This window comes from Tyto alba, unplaced genomic scaffold (genome assembly GCF_018691265.1).
Source record: "Tyto alba isolate M040663 unplaced genomic scaffold, T.alba_DEE_v4.0 Super-Scaffold_2, whole genome shotgun sequence".
Taxonomy (NCBI): Eukaryota; Metazoa; Chordata; class Aves; order Strigiformes; family Tytonidae; genus Tyto; species Tyto alba.
The window spans coordinates 14,137,981-14,155,978 of record NW_024881282.1 but is presented as its reverse complement, the minus strand read 5'-3'; the positions used below and the strand labels follow the sequence as shown (position 1 = coordinate 14,155,978).

The following is a 17,998-nucleotide window of genomic DNA, read 5'->3' as shown; positions in this document are numbered from 1 at the left end:
CAAAATTCAGAGAAGTCTGGGACAGGAGAGACTGGAATTAGTTGGCAGCTGGTCAAGGGTAATTCCTGGCAGCTACCAGGTAAATGGAAACTAAGATCAAATGAACAGTTGGCAGAGGGAATATTGAGTTTCAGAGGTGTTTGGGAGTGAAATAAGAAGTCTGAACAGCAAAGACAGGGATGGGAGTGAAGAAAAGGTGGAAAGACTGCATGAAACACAGTAGAAAGTATCACATCTGAGGCAAAGCATTGAATAATTCCTGAATGAACACTTATTTTTCTGAGGTTTCAGAAGCAACTTGTCTCATAATTTTTCTGCTGTGTGAATGAGTTTTGGGGTTGTGTTCTTTTTTTCCCCTGGATATTCTCTGCTAAAAAGCCTCACCCCTCTCATTCATCTCCAAAGACTGAAACAACAAACCCTGCAATAGTCCACTGGCTCCAAGAGAAAAGATTTTGTGTGGTAGATTAATGGACTCCAGCACTTTGGAATAACCTCTGGCTGGGGGATGCAATATCTCAATTAAAGAATAATAGACCACATAAGAAGTCTTTTTAGATTTGCTTTTGTGTTAATTGAATAGAACATGGAATTCTTAAAAGAATACAAAGAAGAGATAAACAGTGTAAACAGGTATGGCACAGCTATTATGATGCACAGATATTTCCTTCATTGCTAGTTTGCAGTCATTCTGAAATTTCAGAGTTGCCTCAGGAAATTGCCAGGCACTTCCAAGATTTGCCAAAGTTCAGCAAAGACTGGAAGAACTTGGTAACATCTAGACTCCAGAGGCAACTTTAATGAAGCAAAATGATTATCAGTTCACCCTATCTTGTTAACATTCATGGTAAATGAGGTACAGAGAGCAGAATTCAGCTGAAGTCTGAGTTTCCCTTAATCTAAAGGTCAGAATTGCCAGAATTAAGATGAACTGTGAAACTATTATTTGCCCCTTTTTTCATGATTGGACTTTTGATCACAGAGGACTGCTGCTTCATTTAATGTAACGAATGAAATGCTGTTGACAATAGCTTTATATTACAAAGGATATTAGGGAAATGTCTGTAGGATTCACTAAATTTTGAAAGAGATTCATACATAGCAGAGCTAAAAATAAGAGGAACTATTCATGTGGAACAATCTACTAATGATTTAAGATTTTGAATTATATACTAATGAAAGCCAACTTTTACATATATATATATACTCATATATATGTATATATATATATATATAAAAATGCAGAATTAATTGATCTAGAAATGATAGGAGTTCTAGACAAAGAAAAAGGTCAAAATTACATATTTAAGCATTTTCAAATGGGAACTGATACAAAATTAAGTTTTCTTCAATTAGCTTTCCTCAGTTTCATTTTCAGTTAAATTCAATGTAAAAATATGTTTTTGTAATGTTACCCCAAAATTCTGAATTTTGATGTATGCCTGTCTATATATCTTGGGGTCCATCCTGAATGACTGTATCCTCATATAATCCAAGCATATTAGAGGAAAAGCAACACTGGATTGTGTGACATGTTTTCTTCTAGGTACCCTGACTGATCTGGGAGGACAGAAACCCAAAAACGATAAGTAAAGGGTAATGAGCTGATAGGGAAAATCAGCTACATTATTTTCTTGAAGGGAAATGACAGATAAAATTTCAAAATATTCTAATTTGGCTTAAGCAGACAGAAAGTAGTTTTTAAATTTTTTTTTTTCAACTGCATTTTCTACCAGGAAATGATATTGACAAAAAATTTCTAACCAGCTTATATGTGTCCTAAGTAAAATAGGAAACACAGTGTTTCACAAGCAGTAAAAGTGTAATGAAGTGTCATCTCAGGGAAATCTGCACCTGCCTTTAACTCAATAACACTGGTGACCTGTGAGATCCCACAGGAAGTTTGTGAATGCCTGTAGTCCTCATTGAAGGTGTCTCAGTTATGTTCTTCATTGTACAGGTCCTAACTTGTGATACTAAAGTATGATTTTCAGAAATGCTGACCAAATAGAATCAATTTGTCTCAAGGAGTTATTCCCTAAATCAATGCATCTAGATACCTTAATGACAAACTCGATACATTAAAAAAATTAATTTCAGGTAGAGATTGAACAAGGGGAAAAATGCTCTTTCCAAGGAAGAAGAAAATCTGAAATGATGTGAACATTCTCCATTCTGTTAAAATGAAGTAATGTTGTAGCAAAAAAAAAAAAAAAAAAAGAATTTGTAAACAGGTTATGTCATAAGTTATACAGACTAAGTAAATTGATGAAAATTTCAGAGACAATTTTTGAGTGCTTTAAATGTTCTTTTAATGTAGCTTTTTTTTTTAAAAAAAAAAGAAAGATACTGTGCTTTGGCTTCGGCTGAAAATAATTCTGAGCATCACGTGCTTCACAGCCCATGTAAATAAGTATCTCTATTGTCCAGTGCTTGTATATCACAGGACCAGTTCTTTGGTGATATGAAAATATCCTTTCTCCTCACTATGCCAAAGATTGGGCAGTGACCTACCACAAAATTTTGCTTATAGCCTTTTTTGAGGATAAATTCCCTCTGCACCTGCCCTGAGAACAGTATATTCCTCACAAAGTAATTTACATCTCTTCTCCCTTCTCCTAAATTAGTATGTATTGCATATGCTGTAAAGACAATTGTCAGCAACAGAAGGAGAAGTTAAACTGTGCAGTTAGAATTAGGCCTTTTGTGTCAAAGCTCTCCTTTCATCAACAGCAGTCATGAAGATTTGTTTATGAGGCTGCTGCCAACAATTAATCTCTGGAGAACTGAAGGAATGGATACCACAGAATCATAAAACAGCCCAGGTTGGAAGGGACCTTGAATTATTATTTGGTCCAACCTTTCATGGGAAAGGGAGCCTAAATGAGATTGTCTAACACTTTATTTAATTGCATCTTGAAAACCTCCAGGGATGGGGAGTCTGCCACAACCCTGAGGAGATTGTTCCCGTGAATTGTTCTTACAGTAAAAAATTTCTTATACTGAGATGAAACATGTCTTGTATGAAACCTCTCTTGTATCTGTTGTCCCTTGCCTCCTCCATGTGGCTCCTTGTGGATACAGAGCCTCCGTCCTCTTCACAGCCACCCTTTAAGATGTCCTGAGTCTGTATTTATTGATTGCATTCCAATGGGAAAATGCGAAAAACAGTTGGATCAAGAAAGGAGATGACATAGGTTCTCCAAAGTGAAAATCTCTACAAGAATAATAAGGTTGTCTGGGAGGGCAGAACATAGGGTTCCACTCTTTTGGTGCGACCTGGTGCCTTTTCCCCATGGTCACATGCTATGTTTAAAGGACTGGTAGCACATTAACAGTGTGTGGAAGTAATATACATATTTTTTTATCAACAAAGCAACAAATATGTAGTAGAAATTGCACAAGGAATATCAATATGAAAGAATGCAACAGCATTCATCCAACATGGTGAGAAGTTCATGCAATTCTAATTTGAAGAATTTATGGCCATTCATTCCTAGTCCCTTGTCACATGTTTTAGTCATGCTTGTGATGTCTGGGGATGTTCTGCCACGCATCAGATCCATTTGATGACTCACATCTGTTGCAAAGAGACAGATTCAGTGCTGTTGTGATGGGGATATCTAAAGATGGTACTGCCTCTGAATTTCTTCCATCCATAGAAATGCAAGTTTTGTGATTCAAGTAAGTCTAAGGAGAATTCATCCAGAATGCTGTAGAATCCATAAGTGAAATAAGTGTAATATGTAAAAAATAAAATGCAGAAGTGTTGATTGTCACCTATGACAAAACACAACAATAAAAGTCCTTATGTTCCCTTTACAAGTGAAAAATGATTCTATGAGAAGAGCTAAAGGGTGTATGGAAAAAATAATCAACCATATGCTTCCCCAGCCCTCTCTACATCACTTGTAATTTGTGTAAAATATGAGCAGAGTCAGATCTAGCAAATGGATAAGGTGACCGCAACATACTGTTCCCACCTGTAAGTGGACATCATTAATAAAATGAACTCTCAGACTCACAGATGTGTCATAACAGATCTGTATAGTAGATATCTGTGGCATAATAGTCTGTATGGAAAAACAGGCAACATACAATGGTTGCAAAGGAATAAAATGGTGGACTTGTGAATGAAAAGACACCAGATTTGGTTCAGCCATGGTATCCTGCATTGTGTAGTCATGCCATTTAATGTACCTGTTCTTTACTGCTTTCTCTATAAAATTAAATATTATTTCATAGCTTTATAAATATTTAGAAAAAAAAAATCAGTTAAAGATTTTGATCTTGTCATGTTACAGACACAAGTCAAAAAACTGGACACAAGGAGTCTCTCTACATAGATAAGATGCACAGAGAACATAATTTGAAACTTCACATTTGCCTTTATGCACTTCACACTTCATGCACTTCACACTTTGCCTTTATGCACTAACACTTATAGTTCTTGCCTATTCAGAATCAGAAAAAACATTCAATCAGGGAAGGCATTTGTGTCATGGAGCTGTTTCTGCTGTGTTGTTCTCCAAAGCACACTGACTCTCTGAGTGGGACTGCAGAGGCTAATATTCTGAAAACTAAAAAAAAATTTCTAAACTAGGTACCTGTATGTGGGAGTAGGATTTCCATGGGCTTGACAATTGAGAGATACTTTCTTCTCCTCAGAATCAGTTGGAAAAATCACATCATCTGGCTCTTGTACAAACACTGGCCCATAGTCAACACTTTCTGTGAAAATAGAAATGCTATAGTTTAGGAAGTCTGAATAAAAGTAAATGTATTATAGCTTTTATAAAGTGAGATTAAAGCATGTGAAATTATGTTTGTTTTCCAGAGGCTTGTATAACATTACTTTAGATACTATAGTTAAAAACAATAACTAAAAGAAAAAAAAAAAAGGTAAGGAAGAAATATTACTAAGTAAACAATAAGATATATAGTATGACTTAAATGTTCATCGTGCCTTAAAATGGCTTTCTCATCAGATGTATTCTGACCTGCAGTTTAATGAGCATCTCAATAGAATTAAGCCAGCAAGAGGAGTTAACTCTGCTTATAGAGAGCAAGGTAAAGAAAATTTTTGCTGCTGCTTGCAGCAGCTTATCTCACACAGAACTAAAACACAGTTTTCCCCTTTATGTCAAGTTGCTGCTAAGAAAAATCACTTTTAAAATTAAGGGCAGCAACTGGTGGCTACTATTAAATAATATATAGCAAAATCTGACATTTCATTTTCCTCCACTGTCTTCTCTAATTTTGGCATGTATCTATATATTCACATGAATTTACATTTCTGAACAAGAAAAGCTGGATAGACCTATAGAACACATCTATGATTCCAATTCATTTATATCGCAAACAGGGAAGTGTAACCTTCAGAAAAGTAAAAGGTTGAAAGTATAGCATTCCTGATCACGTAGACCTGAAAAACTAAAATGCCCACTGTGCACTAGAAGACTGGAATTTTAATCAACTTAGATTTGCTCCAAACTCTTAGATGATTTAGTCCCATAATGCTCTTCAAATTTAGAGCACTAGCCTAAAGATTTGGGTGAGGAGAGATAGTTACATTGTACTACTATTTGCAATGAAACATATGGGAGCAGGGTTTTCTCTGTCAGTTTTATGGTCTCATATGTTCACATCATAAAAGTCCTCCAACTGATACTGAGGACAGCATGACACATAAAGCAGTTTATAACATCCTGTTATATTTCTCTCACCAATATCAGTGTGAAGTAAAAAATGTGCACCTGAAGACTTGAGGTTTTTTGGTCACTGACTTTTAAAAATTACTGACTACATTATTATACTAATTCCACACAGTTTCAATCACATGTTATAAGTTCACAGTTTTGGTAACTGTGACCTTTTTCATACTGCTAATTGTTTCAGAAAGTTTGGGGGGACAGGAAAAGGTGAATAGAACTACAAATCTTGGTACAAAGAAGAAAGACTTGGAGTCTGAAAAAAGATGAGAAACATGGGAGACATAAGTCATAATATGCTAGTTCTGAGATGTAAATTTCTATGTCCTTAAATTCTGTGACATTTTTGGTTTCTCAAATCTGTTATTATCATACAGTGAAAAGACCATATGAAAATCTATTATGCTATTCAACTTTGCTTTTTAGTGACTATACACTTGTTGCACACTTAGGTTTTTGTCTTTTTACACTGCTATTCAAATGTAGATTTTGAAAATACCTTTATTTTCAGGTATATATGCCTTTCTGAAATAGATTCAAATAATTAACCTAACAATTTATAAAGACAGCAAATAAGAGCAACAGCAATTAGTAGTTTCTGTTTTGCATACTTTTCAAGTTTATTAGCACTTTTTATAGGACTGTGTAAAGGAGTATGGATTGCTGTTCTCCATATTTACATTACTTCCATGTTTAGGTACATTATTTCTGTTGGGTATATTGGTAGAAATATATTTTCTAGGACAGATATCTACATTATTTTAAAAATCCCAACCACAAAAAGGGATTTCTGATATGGGCTTATATTATTGAAGTTAAAATAGGAGAACAATTTACTTGTGGATGTAGTGGACACAGAAGGCAAAGGCAGGGACTGGAAGAATGAAGAACAGCACACTGTAGGAGAAGATAAGGTTTGAGACTGTTTAAGGAACTTGAAATTGCACAAGCCCATGGGACCTGATGAGATGCATCTGTGGGTTCTGAGAGAAATCATAGATGAAGTAGCAAAACCACTCTTCATCATATTTGAGAAGTGGTAGTCGGGTGAAGTTCCTGCTGACTGGAAAAGGGGAAACATAACCCCCACTTTAAAAAAAAAGAAAAAGGAAGACCCAGGAAACTACAGACCTGTCAGTCTCACCTCTGTGCCCAGCAAGATCATGGAACAGATCCTTCTGGAAACTATGCTCAGGTACATGGAAAATAAGTAGGTGATTGGTGACAGCCAACATGGCTTCACTAAGGGCAAATTGTGCCTGACAAATTTGATGACCTTCTGCGATGGGGTTACAATGTTGGTGGGTAAGGGAAGAGCAAATGATGTCATTTACTTGGACTTGTGCAAAGAATTTGAACACTGTCCCACATGACATCCTTGTTTCTAAATTGGAGAGACATGGATTTGATGGATGTACAGATGGACCGCTTGTAGAAGGAATTGGCTGGATGGTCACACTCAAAGAGTTGTGATAAATGACTTGATGTCTGAGTGGAAGGCAGTGATGAGTGGCATTCCTCAGGGGTCGCTATTGGGACCAGAGCTGTTTAACATCTATGTTGGCTACATGGACAGTGGGATTGAGTAAACAATCAGCAAGTTTGCTGATGACACCAAGCTGTGTGGTGCAGTTGACACACTGGAGGGAAGGGATGTCATCCAGAGGGACCTTGACAGGCTTGACAAATGGGCCCATGCAAATATCATGAAGTTTAACAAGGCCAAGTGCAAGGTCCTGTACAGAGGTTGAGGCAATCCCATGCACAAATACAGGCTGGGTGATGAGTGGATGGAGAACAGCCGTGTGGAGAAGGACTTGAGGGTACTAGTGGATGGAAAATTGACTATGAGCCAGCAATGTGCTCTTGCAGCCCAGAAAGACAGCCATTTCCTGGTCTGTATCAAGAGAATCGTGGCCAGCAGGTTGAGGGAGGTCATTCTTCCCTTCTACACCGCTCTTGTGAGACCCAACCTGGAGTACTGTGTTCAGCTCCGGGGTCCTCATCATAAGAAGGACATGGATCTGCTCAAGTGGGTCCAGAAGAGGCCACAATGATGATGAGGGGGCTGGAGCATCTCCTGTATGAGGACAAGCTGAGAGAGTTGGGGTTGTACAGCCTGGAGAAGAGAAGGCTCTGGGGAGACCTTATAGCAGCTTTCCAGTACTTAAAGCTGGGGAGGGACCCTTTATCAGTGAGTGCAATGACAGGATGAGGGGTAATGGTTTTAAACTGAAAGAGGGTAGATTTAAATTAGATATAAGGGAGAAATTCTTCCCTGTGAGGGTGGTGAGGCACTAGCACAGGTTGCCCAGGGAAACTGTGGCTGCCCCCTCCCTGGAAGGGATCAAGGCCAGGCTGGACGGGGCTTTGAGCAACCTGGTCTAGTGGAAGGTGTCCCTGCCCATGGCAGGGGGGTTGGAACTAGATGTTCTTTAAGGTCCCTTCCAACCCAAACAGTTCTATGATTCTATGAAAATTACTCCAGTACTAGGTTTTGAGCACTATAGCTGAGGCTGCCACAGGGCCAATGAAACCGGTTGGCAAAACTTATTTTAGGAAAGGAAAATGTCGGTATGAAAACATTGTATGGATTGTTTCTTATAATTTAGTTACCTGATTCTTATATTGTACAAGAGAAAATAATAATGAATGTAGGTGTAAATAATCAGAGCTCTCATCAAGCTAGTCTAGCAAAACCAATAATTAATTAATGAATGCAAAACTAAATCATGGGCTTAGATTTAGTTGTTAGGCCATGCAGATTAGTAGGGGTATGGATAGGGTGTATATTCACGAAGGTTAATCTTTTCCTTAGGAGTGGCTCTGTAGATAAAATATAAAGTCACGGTCTAGGATTGCTGGAAAGAAAATAAAAAGGTTCAATGCTAGGTAGGTAATGATGTCATTAACAGTACAGGTATTCTTTCTACCTGTACTATTTGCAACAGTAATATTGCAATACTGTGTTGCAGTGAAGACAAAGTTCAGTGCATGCAAGTCATGTTCCTAAAAGATAAAAAGATGTAGTTAGCATCTTATCTGCATTTCAGATGGAGTGTGGAGAACCAGTAGAGATTATCTGGAAACTCAGAAGCAACATAATAATGAATGAGATGTTCATCAGTTTGTAGCTAAATTGAATAAATGAATTTTTAGTTAGATTATCTGAACTGCAACAGAATAATTGAAAAGGGTTTGTTCTGAAGAGATCAAAGCATTTGCTGAAAAGACAAAACTATATGTTTATAAATTATTAGGCTTAATAAAGGTGTAATTAGATAAAATGCAATGGGTGTGATATGTGATAAGCAAGAAAACATAACAGATCACCTAATGATACCATCTTCATTTAAACTCCAGTGACAGACTTGAAACTGAAAATCTTAAGTGTTCTGTGCCTCATCTCTTCATTTCAAAAGCAATGAAGGAAACACACTGCAAATGCAAATATTTCATTTAAATATTTTAAAAAATATTTTTAAATATTTTTTTTCAAATTAAAACACAGTTTGGCTCATAATTAAATAAAAAGTTTTCATTTTTTTATACATAATGCTAATAAAAGCTCAAATAAAATGAAGATTTGTAAAGGCTTTAGTAGTTATATCAGTGATAGTCACATAGTTTAGCTAGCACTTAACATCCCATTAAAGGTAATGGAAAGTCCTGGAATCTTCCAAAAATGGCCTGAAACACCACTGGAGGCTTACTGTCTTCTCTTTTCTGTGTAGGGAGTTTAAAGCTACACTGAGACTGTGAGGCTTAAGAGCATTTCCCAGAAGCCAGCACAGAGTCTGCTAATGTTACTGTTGAGATGACACTCGGGGATGCAGACCTCATTTCCCTTCTTCTATACAGATAATCGAGGTAAAACCAGGTTGTGAGGCATGCAGAGTCATAGTGTGAGATGCAGATCTTCAAGACTTGTCATTCATGGAGCCAGGACTGAGGAGTGAATTGGACTGAATTATGACCCCACAGCCTAAAATCTCTGAAACTGATGTGAAAAGTCACCCTAAATTTAAGTAATTAATCCATGTTCCTAGAACAAATTAAAAACCCAAATGTGTATGTGCATGACACCACTCATAATACAGAGATTTCTAACAGTGCAGGATAAAAATCTGAACTTTCAAGAAAAAGTTTAATAGAATTTTGGCTGTCTTTTGGCATTTTATAAAATTATCATCTGTTATTTTAAGTAACAATTACTTATTATCAGTTTTCAAAATTTTCATATCAAAGAAGACACTTAAGGACCCATAACCATAATTTATAATTTAAAACATTCAGTTCAGTGGTAAATTAATTGATATTCAGTATTCAGATAAATAGCTTCAAATTTCTCCTGGATATTCTGTAATTACCATACTGCTTCACAATTTTCAATTTGTGAATATTGTTTAATTTTGATTCTTGAATAGCACCATGTCTTCTTCACCCTTTACACTGCCTGTATTGTTTATGAGGCAGACATGCTCCCTGAGAGAATAACGTGCAGACTAAAACCTAAAGTGCTTGGAGAAAACTTATATCTAATGATCAGTATGGGATTTAATCAGCTTTCTGATGAATAGGTGATTCTCATCTATCACTGTTTTTAGGGACTGGTGAAATTAAGTAGGTGGCAGTGAAGTTCAACAGTTGAAAAGTAGATATGGGTTAACATTTCACTTTTCAATAACATTGGTGTCATTGCTAATCTTGGTGCATTATTTCATTCAGGGATTCCAATCTGTATTTATGTTAATAACATCAGTGAAAGCTTAGGAGAGATTGACATCATTCTGCTTGAGAATGCCCAGACTGAAGTGGGTGACCATGTGAATTTCACCTGATTACAACTCAGAATTCCTTAATTTCTCTTTTAAGAGTATTATATCACTTATTCAACGCGTATTTAGTCACCATCAAAAACCTAGATACAATTTCTTCAGTGTACAGCATAGCTGCACATTGATTAATATTTACAGAGCTTGTTCATGTGTCCTTTTACAAACTAGACTAGAGGCCTGCTCCATTACCCTCAAGAAAGCCAACACCAGGATTAAAAAACTCTGGTTATTAGTCCCATGTCTAATCAACTGCATCAGTCTTCTTTTTCTGATGAGAGTCTTCCATGGAAAACTAATCTCTGGGTTTTACCACAGTTTGATCATGAACAGTTGTAGCAGTATGTTCTTTGAGACCTTATGCTAGTCTCACAAGTAACCAAGATGACGGTTAGATTTTTAGATGACAGTAGACCTGGATGATTGCCAAGGAAAAAAGAGAAAAAAACTGCCTGATTATGAAATCCACTTGAGTAGCTTTACACATATGAACTATTTTACAGGAGCAAACAGGCTTATATATGTATACAAATTTTTACAGGATTAGAAACACTAATCAACTAATCATTTGAGAACCATGCAGCAGAAGAGTTCATAAACTAAAATGACCACCACTCACCCCCATATATACAGTACCTACATGCCAAACAGCATTACTGCAGTACATTACTTACTGGTAATGCCATCATTACCTACTGGCAGGTTAACCTTGGCTCGCTGCCAGGCACCCATCAGCTGCTCACTCACTCCTGCCCTCCAGGGTTGAGATAAAGACAGGGAGATCCCTTATAAATTAGTCTTGGGAAAAATAGGTCCAATTTGGGAAAACTTATTTCCAGTTAAAATAAACTTGGGTATTGAGAAACAAAGACAAAAATTAAAGCAACGTCTTCACCGCCTTCTTCCAGGCTCACCTTCCCTCCTCCACCCTGACTCCTCCCAGCCACAGAGCTGACGTGTATGACACAGGATCTGTGGGAGGTTTCTGAAGTGGCCTCCTGGGATCAGGCCAGAAACCCCAGAGTGTCTGAAGTGTAGTGGAGACCCAACTTCAAGCACATGAAATAATCTGTACAGGGTGTTCCAGTCCTAAAAGATAAACACCCAGTGCCATCTGGGAGGTCTCCACAGTGCCTGAGACTCCTAGGCAGAGCAGACCAGCATGGTGTCATGTTTACACTAGCCCTGCCCTGTCCCAGTGCAGCGGCTCCAGACACCTGAACCCTGCTGTGTGTAGCCGGGTGTGAGCTATCTGCACAGAGTCAGTGGACTTCTAGGCATTACAAGTGGGATTAAAATAAGCATTTAGTGCATTTTTTCCCAGTTCCTGTGTCCTATCTGCCTGTTTCATGTATATCCACAAGATATTAGGCTGTAAAACAGCCCAAGTGGCACTAGGTCAGTGTGTTAAACACCTGAATTGCTCCCCAGTGTTTAGACATCACCTTTATTTGTTTGCACCCTCACACTGAGCTCCACCTCACTCCAACCTGGCCCAGACAGCAAGGAATAGGCCCAGGGGAGGTGGGGTGGGACAGGACGGTGAGGGGCCGTGAGGTGACTGCGGCCCTGGGTCAAGAGACTGTCCCTGAACAGACAGGGGTGACAGTGAGCTCTCCATGTTGGCTGTTTCCCCATGGGCCTGAGTTGTGGGGCTTGTCCATCCCACTGCTTTTAACAAGGCTGAGGAGTGACAGCCCTTTTTCCCCTGGGTAGCCAAGGGCTGGGCTCTCCATCAGCTCTGGAAACTCTGGTGGTGTGGCGGCCATGTCACAGTGGTCAGAACGTTGGTGTTGGTGACACAGCCACCGCGGATGGGTCTAGAAAGGGCTGCACGGTGAGCCAGCCCAGACTGGAGGCGAGCAGGCGGGTGAGAGAGAGCTGAGGTGAGAGGGCAGGGAGGAAGGCAGGGAGGAAGGCAGGGAGGGCAGGGCTGCTGGGCCTGGGCAGGGATGCAGGGGTTGCCTGTGGTGGGACTGGTGGCAGCTGCTCCTCCTTTGTCTTCCAGAGCCAGAGGCTCACACAAAGACAGGACCAGACCATGTCACACTCCTGTCCTTGGACGCACCCAGAGAGATTCGATCGCTTCTATGAGGACAGTGACACCAAGTTAAGTAACCAGGAGTCTGGCAGAACCCTGGGTAGGGGCTACCCACGGTGAGCCAGGGTGGCTGCTCCCTTTGTTTGTTGATATTTTCCTGCTTTTTGCAGACACAGGCCCAGACATGGACAGGACAGAACCATGGAGCCCTCCGGTCCTCAGCCACACAGCCAGAGATGTGCAACCTTCTGCGAGGATGCTGACATTCTAGTTAAGACATCAAGATTATGACAAGGACCTGGGCAGGATCTGTCCTTGGTGAACCCAGAGTGACCTTTCCTTTGCTTTTTATCCTGCCTCTTGCAGCTGCAGATCCAGACAGGGACAGGACCAGATCACAGTGCCTTCCAGTACTCAGCCACACAGCCAGAGATGTGCAACCTTCTACAAAGACACTGACCAAAAGTTAAGGAATCAAAAATGACACAAGCTCTTGGCACCAGACTTGAGATGCAGCAGCACAGATAGAGTGGGTGGTGTCCTGGTGGTGGGCCATGCCACCATGGGATGGGTGTCTCCTGGGTGCCAGGGAGATGTGGGACTGGCAGCCTTGGCCTGAGGCTGGCAGAGCTCTGGGCAGGGGTTACCCATGGTGAGCCAGGGTGTCTGCTCCCTTTGTTATCCTGCCTTTTGCAGCCGCAGTCCCAGACAGGGATAGGACCAGACCACTGCGCACTGCTGTCCCATCCCTCTGCAACCACTCAGCCAGAGATTTCCACAGCTTTCGCCAAAGCTGTTGACAAGCCAAAGGACGAGGAAGCACACACAGCCCCAGTCTGCACCATGCCACGGTCCCACAGGCACCTGGAGGTTCCCCACAGCCATGGACAAGGGGAGCTCTGTGCCACCCGCCCTCTCTGTCTAAAAATGACCTTGAAGTAAAATGTTCTGATTCATGAGCCATTGGCTGGTTCTTCTGCTTTGTGTGGTCTTTTTGGGGAAACTTTCCGGGTCTTTTCCTTATTATCCTTATTTCCTTATTATATATAATTTATATATCTTTACATATGTGCATATATATGCTATATATACACACACACATTTTTACACATATATGTATTTTCTGATCCCTTCAGGGATCCAAAATCATCAGGTTTGTTTGCACCCATGTTTTAACTAATAGTGACCCATGCACTTAAACAGGACAGTCCTATGTGAGTGTCCATTGGATGATTTGAACTCCTCACCTTAGTTTTTCTTTCTAACCTAAGCAAGAGAATAAAAAGATAAGACGTATATGTATATTTCAATGTGCTATTTTAATTTCTCATGGGAAATATTTCTGTTCCTCACACAGGCTTTTATTAAAACAACTAGTTTTTTGTATCTTATTTAAGTGCTATGAGAACAATGATTTATTACAATGGCACATATGTCTTGGTATTACTGGTATGCATTGCAACCAAGGAATGTAACAGGTAGTTTGTGGTCCCTTTACAAATTTTAAGTTGCCACTTTCAATCTAGGTAAATAAAAGCACTAAGAATTCTCATTAGGATTTACTATTTAAGCTGGTATTACCCAGAAAGACAAGGATATGGAAAACATTCCAAATATTAGTAAAATCTTTCTTTTAAAATTCCTTAATATTCTTGAGAGCAGTGCTCAAATATTCGTTTACTTCCAAGATTTTCCTTGCAGCACATTTTCAGTTAAAGATACTGGAGTATATGACTTCTTAGTAACAAGTATTTAAGTACTCACAGGAATGGGAACTGTAATCTGTATATGCTACACCTCAGACAGTATCCAAAATGTGGTTTCTTTCTCTTACATACAGAGACACTTTCATTCTCTCCCTCAATTACTGATATAAAATAGTCAGATGTTCTTTAGTTCTTCTTGCTGAGCAATGCAAATAACATGAGAACAAACTGCAGATGAGACTAAAGTTTCCTGTACTTTCAATTCTGTAGTAACTGAAATAGTGTCATTTCTCAACACTCAACTTTCTTGCCGCCATCCTTCATACAATTTTAGGTCAATAAATACACTGTGAAAAAGAATGAATTCCTGGAACCCTGGGAATACAGAGCTGGGCAGTAAGGAAATATGTTCCTGTTCAAAGACCTGCATTGAAGCTGTTTTACCAATATTATTTTTAGAATCTGATAATTCTGTGTGCTGTAAATTTAAAGAATAAAAGAAATAACGTTCTTTTTAATGTTTTATTAAATAAAATTTTTAAAATATAATTGTCTGCAGAAGGAGAAGGTATAGCAAATTCCACACTACACTGATCATTTGCATCAAATGTCATTAGTGTAGTTTAACCCTGTCTGCAATGTTACAGTATCATTCAAGCCAGATGACTGGCATAGTCATTTTGGTGCCATCTTCTCAATCTGAGGTACTGGCAAGAGGAAACAACTCTTTTCACTCTGGTATTTTTCACCCAGCAGACAAGGTATCTGAGGAGATATGCTCAAACAGCATGTGAATATGGGGGAAGGAGGTATTTCTTCAGGTCTTCTCCCCTTCATCTGCTCATGTCCCTTTAGAAGCATTTTTTTTTACTGCAGGTAATACTGCTGGATGGCTTTCCTAATTCCTCTGAAGGTGTACTAGAGACAAACTCTTTGTTTCCAGCTGTTATTCTGACACACTGACAAAATTTGTCCAAACGGCAGTTGGAAAACAGGTTGTGGCAATTCTTTGAAAGCAGAGTAGCTCATCAAAATTTAAAAAACACAAGTTTTTACAGGACTGTGAAAACAGTGTTTTCTTATCATTCTAGTTTTTTTTTTTTTCCCTGTTTTTCAAAGGCCTGTTGAACACTTGTGGAGATGGAAGAATTTTCTTAGGAAAAGACACAAGATACTGTAAAATGATAGAACTTCTAAAGCAGCCTAAAAGGAGGAGTCATTAACAGATCTTCCCTCTTAAAATACACATTGGACTCTGCATACAGTCCCTACCCAGAAAAGTACCTACTTGACATATCATGGACCAAGCCACATCTCAATGATTTGTCAGTCCTGGGTATTAATATGTTCAGGATACATTAAGAAAGTTGCAGGAGCTGCTGGTAACACTATACATGTTGCTGAAATGTGCATGTCATTGGACTTTATTAAAATAAAACAAAGGTGTTTCATTTCAAATTGGTTCTACAAAGTGAAATACACTTTTTGTTAAAAGTGGATCAGTCTTTAGTGCTACTCACTATCAAACTTGCTGTTGAGTTTCTATCTTTCCTGGTTTGTTTTCAGCTTGTGCTTGTTGCATGCACTTGAGGTGATGACTCTAAAGGATCTTCTGATTAACCTTGGTTACCATAGGAACAAACAATTTAACCTGTTTAGTACATTCAGAAAATATTTTAGATGTGTGAATAATCACCCTGCTTTCAAAGAAAACATATTGCTTTCTTTAACGAAAAGCTAGAAATTCTCTTTTTTTTCATCTTAAACTCTGAACAAGTGAATTAACTTCAGTGCTAATGTTGGTTTTACAAATAGGTTCTATAATATAACCTTTAACTTAACACCTAAGAAATAAAGAATGACTAAACATTTTATATCCCTATAATTTGTCAAAAAATAAAATTTCCTTTAACATAATGAAGAAAAAGCCCACTAATTCATCATAACAAAATAAGTTTCAATGATTAAATGTGTGTAACAGATTTTAACATTAACAAAGATGACTGCAATTTACAGTAAATATTTTGTATATATAGAGGCAGACACACATATATATGTATGCATATTTATAAAACATGTATTTATAAAATACATTTAATCTTAAAATTATGTTTCATTTAACCTAAAAGTCAAGAAACTTTGAGGAGACTTTCCTTTTGGCAGGTAAGTTCAGGCAGACACACATGCCCCCAGGTATGTACATTGATTCTAGTATGATGCATGCTGGAACAGTGTACAGAACATGCATGATTGAGTTTTCACTGCAAAGGAGATAAAATTATTTTCTCATATTTTCAGATATTTTCTCATAATCTCATATTTTCTGAAGCATATATGTTTATTTGTTTATTAAGCAAGATAAGTTTTTCCTGTTGCTTGAAAATGCTTTCTCTGTTCTGTGGCCTGAAACAAACATATCTGTTCTAAACTTAATTTATACTACCTAAACTGCATGTCACATTATTCAGTATTTCCCAATATTTTTTATAATTGAAAAAAAGGTTAGTATTTAGTGCCTTTAATTCAGACTGCTAAATGCTAAATATAGCAGATGGTGGAGAATAGGGAATTCTTATTCAATAAAAATTAAATTCAGATCTTGCACATCTTGAGGTTCATCGATTCAAATGCTGTCAGCTGTGAACTGGACCCTGTTCTTTATTTTTTTCTAGAAGATATCAAACCAAAGATGGAAGGATAAAAAGAGTTTATTGAAGGTTAACTTCAATTATCTTTACTGCAGTATTTCCAGAAGTTTTTGGAAGAGTAAAAAAGTATAAGAGTTCACAGTTTTATGATTCTTCAAGAGTATTTAATGAATAATTCACATTTTCTATGCACATTTTTTTAGTCGTGAATTAACACATTGATATATAGCTTGAAGAGAAAGACTGCATTGTTTTAACTGCATATTTACGCTAAATAATTTGTTATAGTTTAATTTCAGCAGTGAGCTACAGCATAGTTCTTTTAATTTGAGATATCAGGAAACACATGATGAATTGAGAGTGAAAAATAAGTGGCATAAAATCAGTATTAGAAGCTATATCAGGCCTCTGAGCATGCCTTCTGGGAAATCAATTGAGAAGTCACTTGAGAACCTGCATGCTTAGACAGCCAATAAAAGTATTTTGTTTTCTTTCTTATGGCAGACCTGACTCCTGAGTGTATGTGATATCTTAGATGTTTGAATTATGCAAGTTCTCAATCATAACAAATGTTCTTAAACATAAAATACATTTCCTCACCTCTTATTAATGTCCTCTCACTTATGACCACACATGAGCACAGGGCGATATAATATTTCCTCATCTAGAAGACCCTGGCTAACAAGCATGACCACTTAACTCAATCACTTATCACTTAACAGTTGTAGGAAGACAACTAGAATATCTTTCCTCCTCAGTATCTCTACAAGCTGAAAGAAAGCCTTGTGGCCAAATCAAATTAAAGAAATTTACTAATTTAAGTGTAATGGCAGATGATTGAGATAGTGTACTTATTTCTGGTTCCTAAATATCAAAGATAATATCTCAAACATAAAATTATTAACAGAACTGAGAGATGTTTATAAAATGAGCTGCATTAAGCTGCTGTAGCAGATGTGTTCTTGACCTCTTGGATGATGCAGATTATCCGACCTAGTCTCCTGACACAGTCCTCAATCCTGCCATGCCAGATGTGTGCTGTTCTTTTCTAAGTCTT

The 17,998-nt window shown here is 38.1% G+C and overlaps 1 protein-coding gene across 5 annotated transcripts in view; it reads right to left on the bottom strand.

Moving 5' to 3' along the window:
• Window positions 1-17,998, bottom strand: part of CNTN5 (contactin 5) — a 655,782-nt gene that overhangs the window by 244,401 nt on the left and 393,383 nt on the right. For all 5 annotated transcript variants that reach the window (XM_042793009.1, XM_032991061.2, XM_032991057.2 and 2 more), the window contains one exon: window positions 4,608-4,731. In XM_042793009.1, coding sequence (XP_042648943.1) covers window positions 4,608-4,731 — 124 coding nt within the window. The remainder of the gene's footprint in view (window positions 1-4,607; window positions 4,732-17,998) is intronic.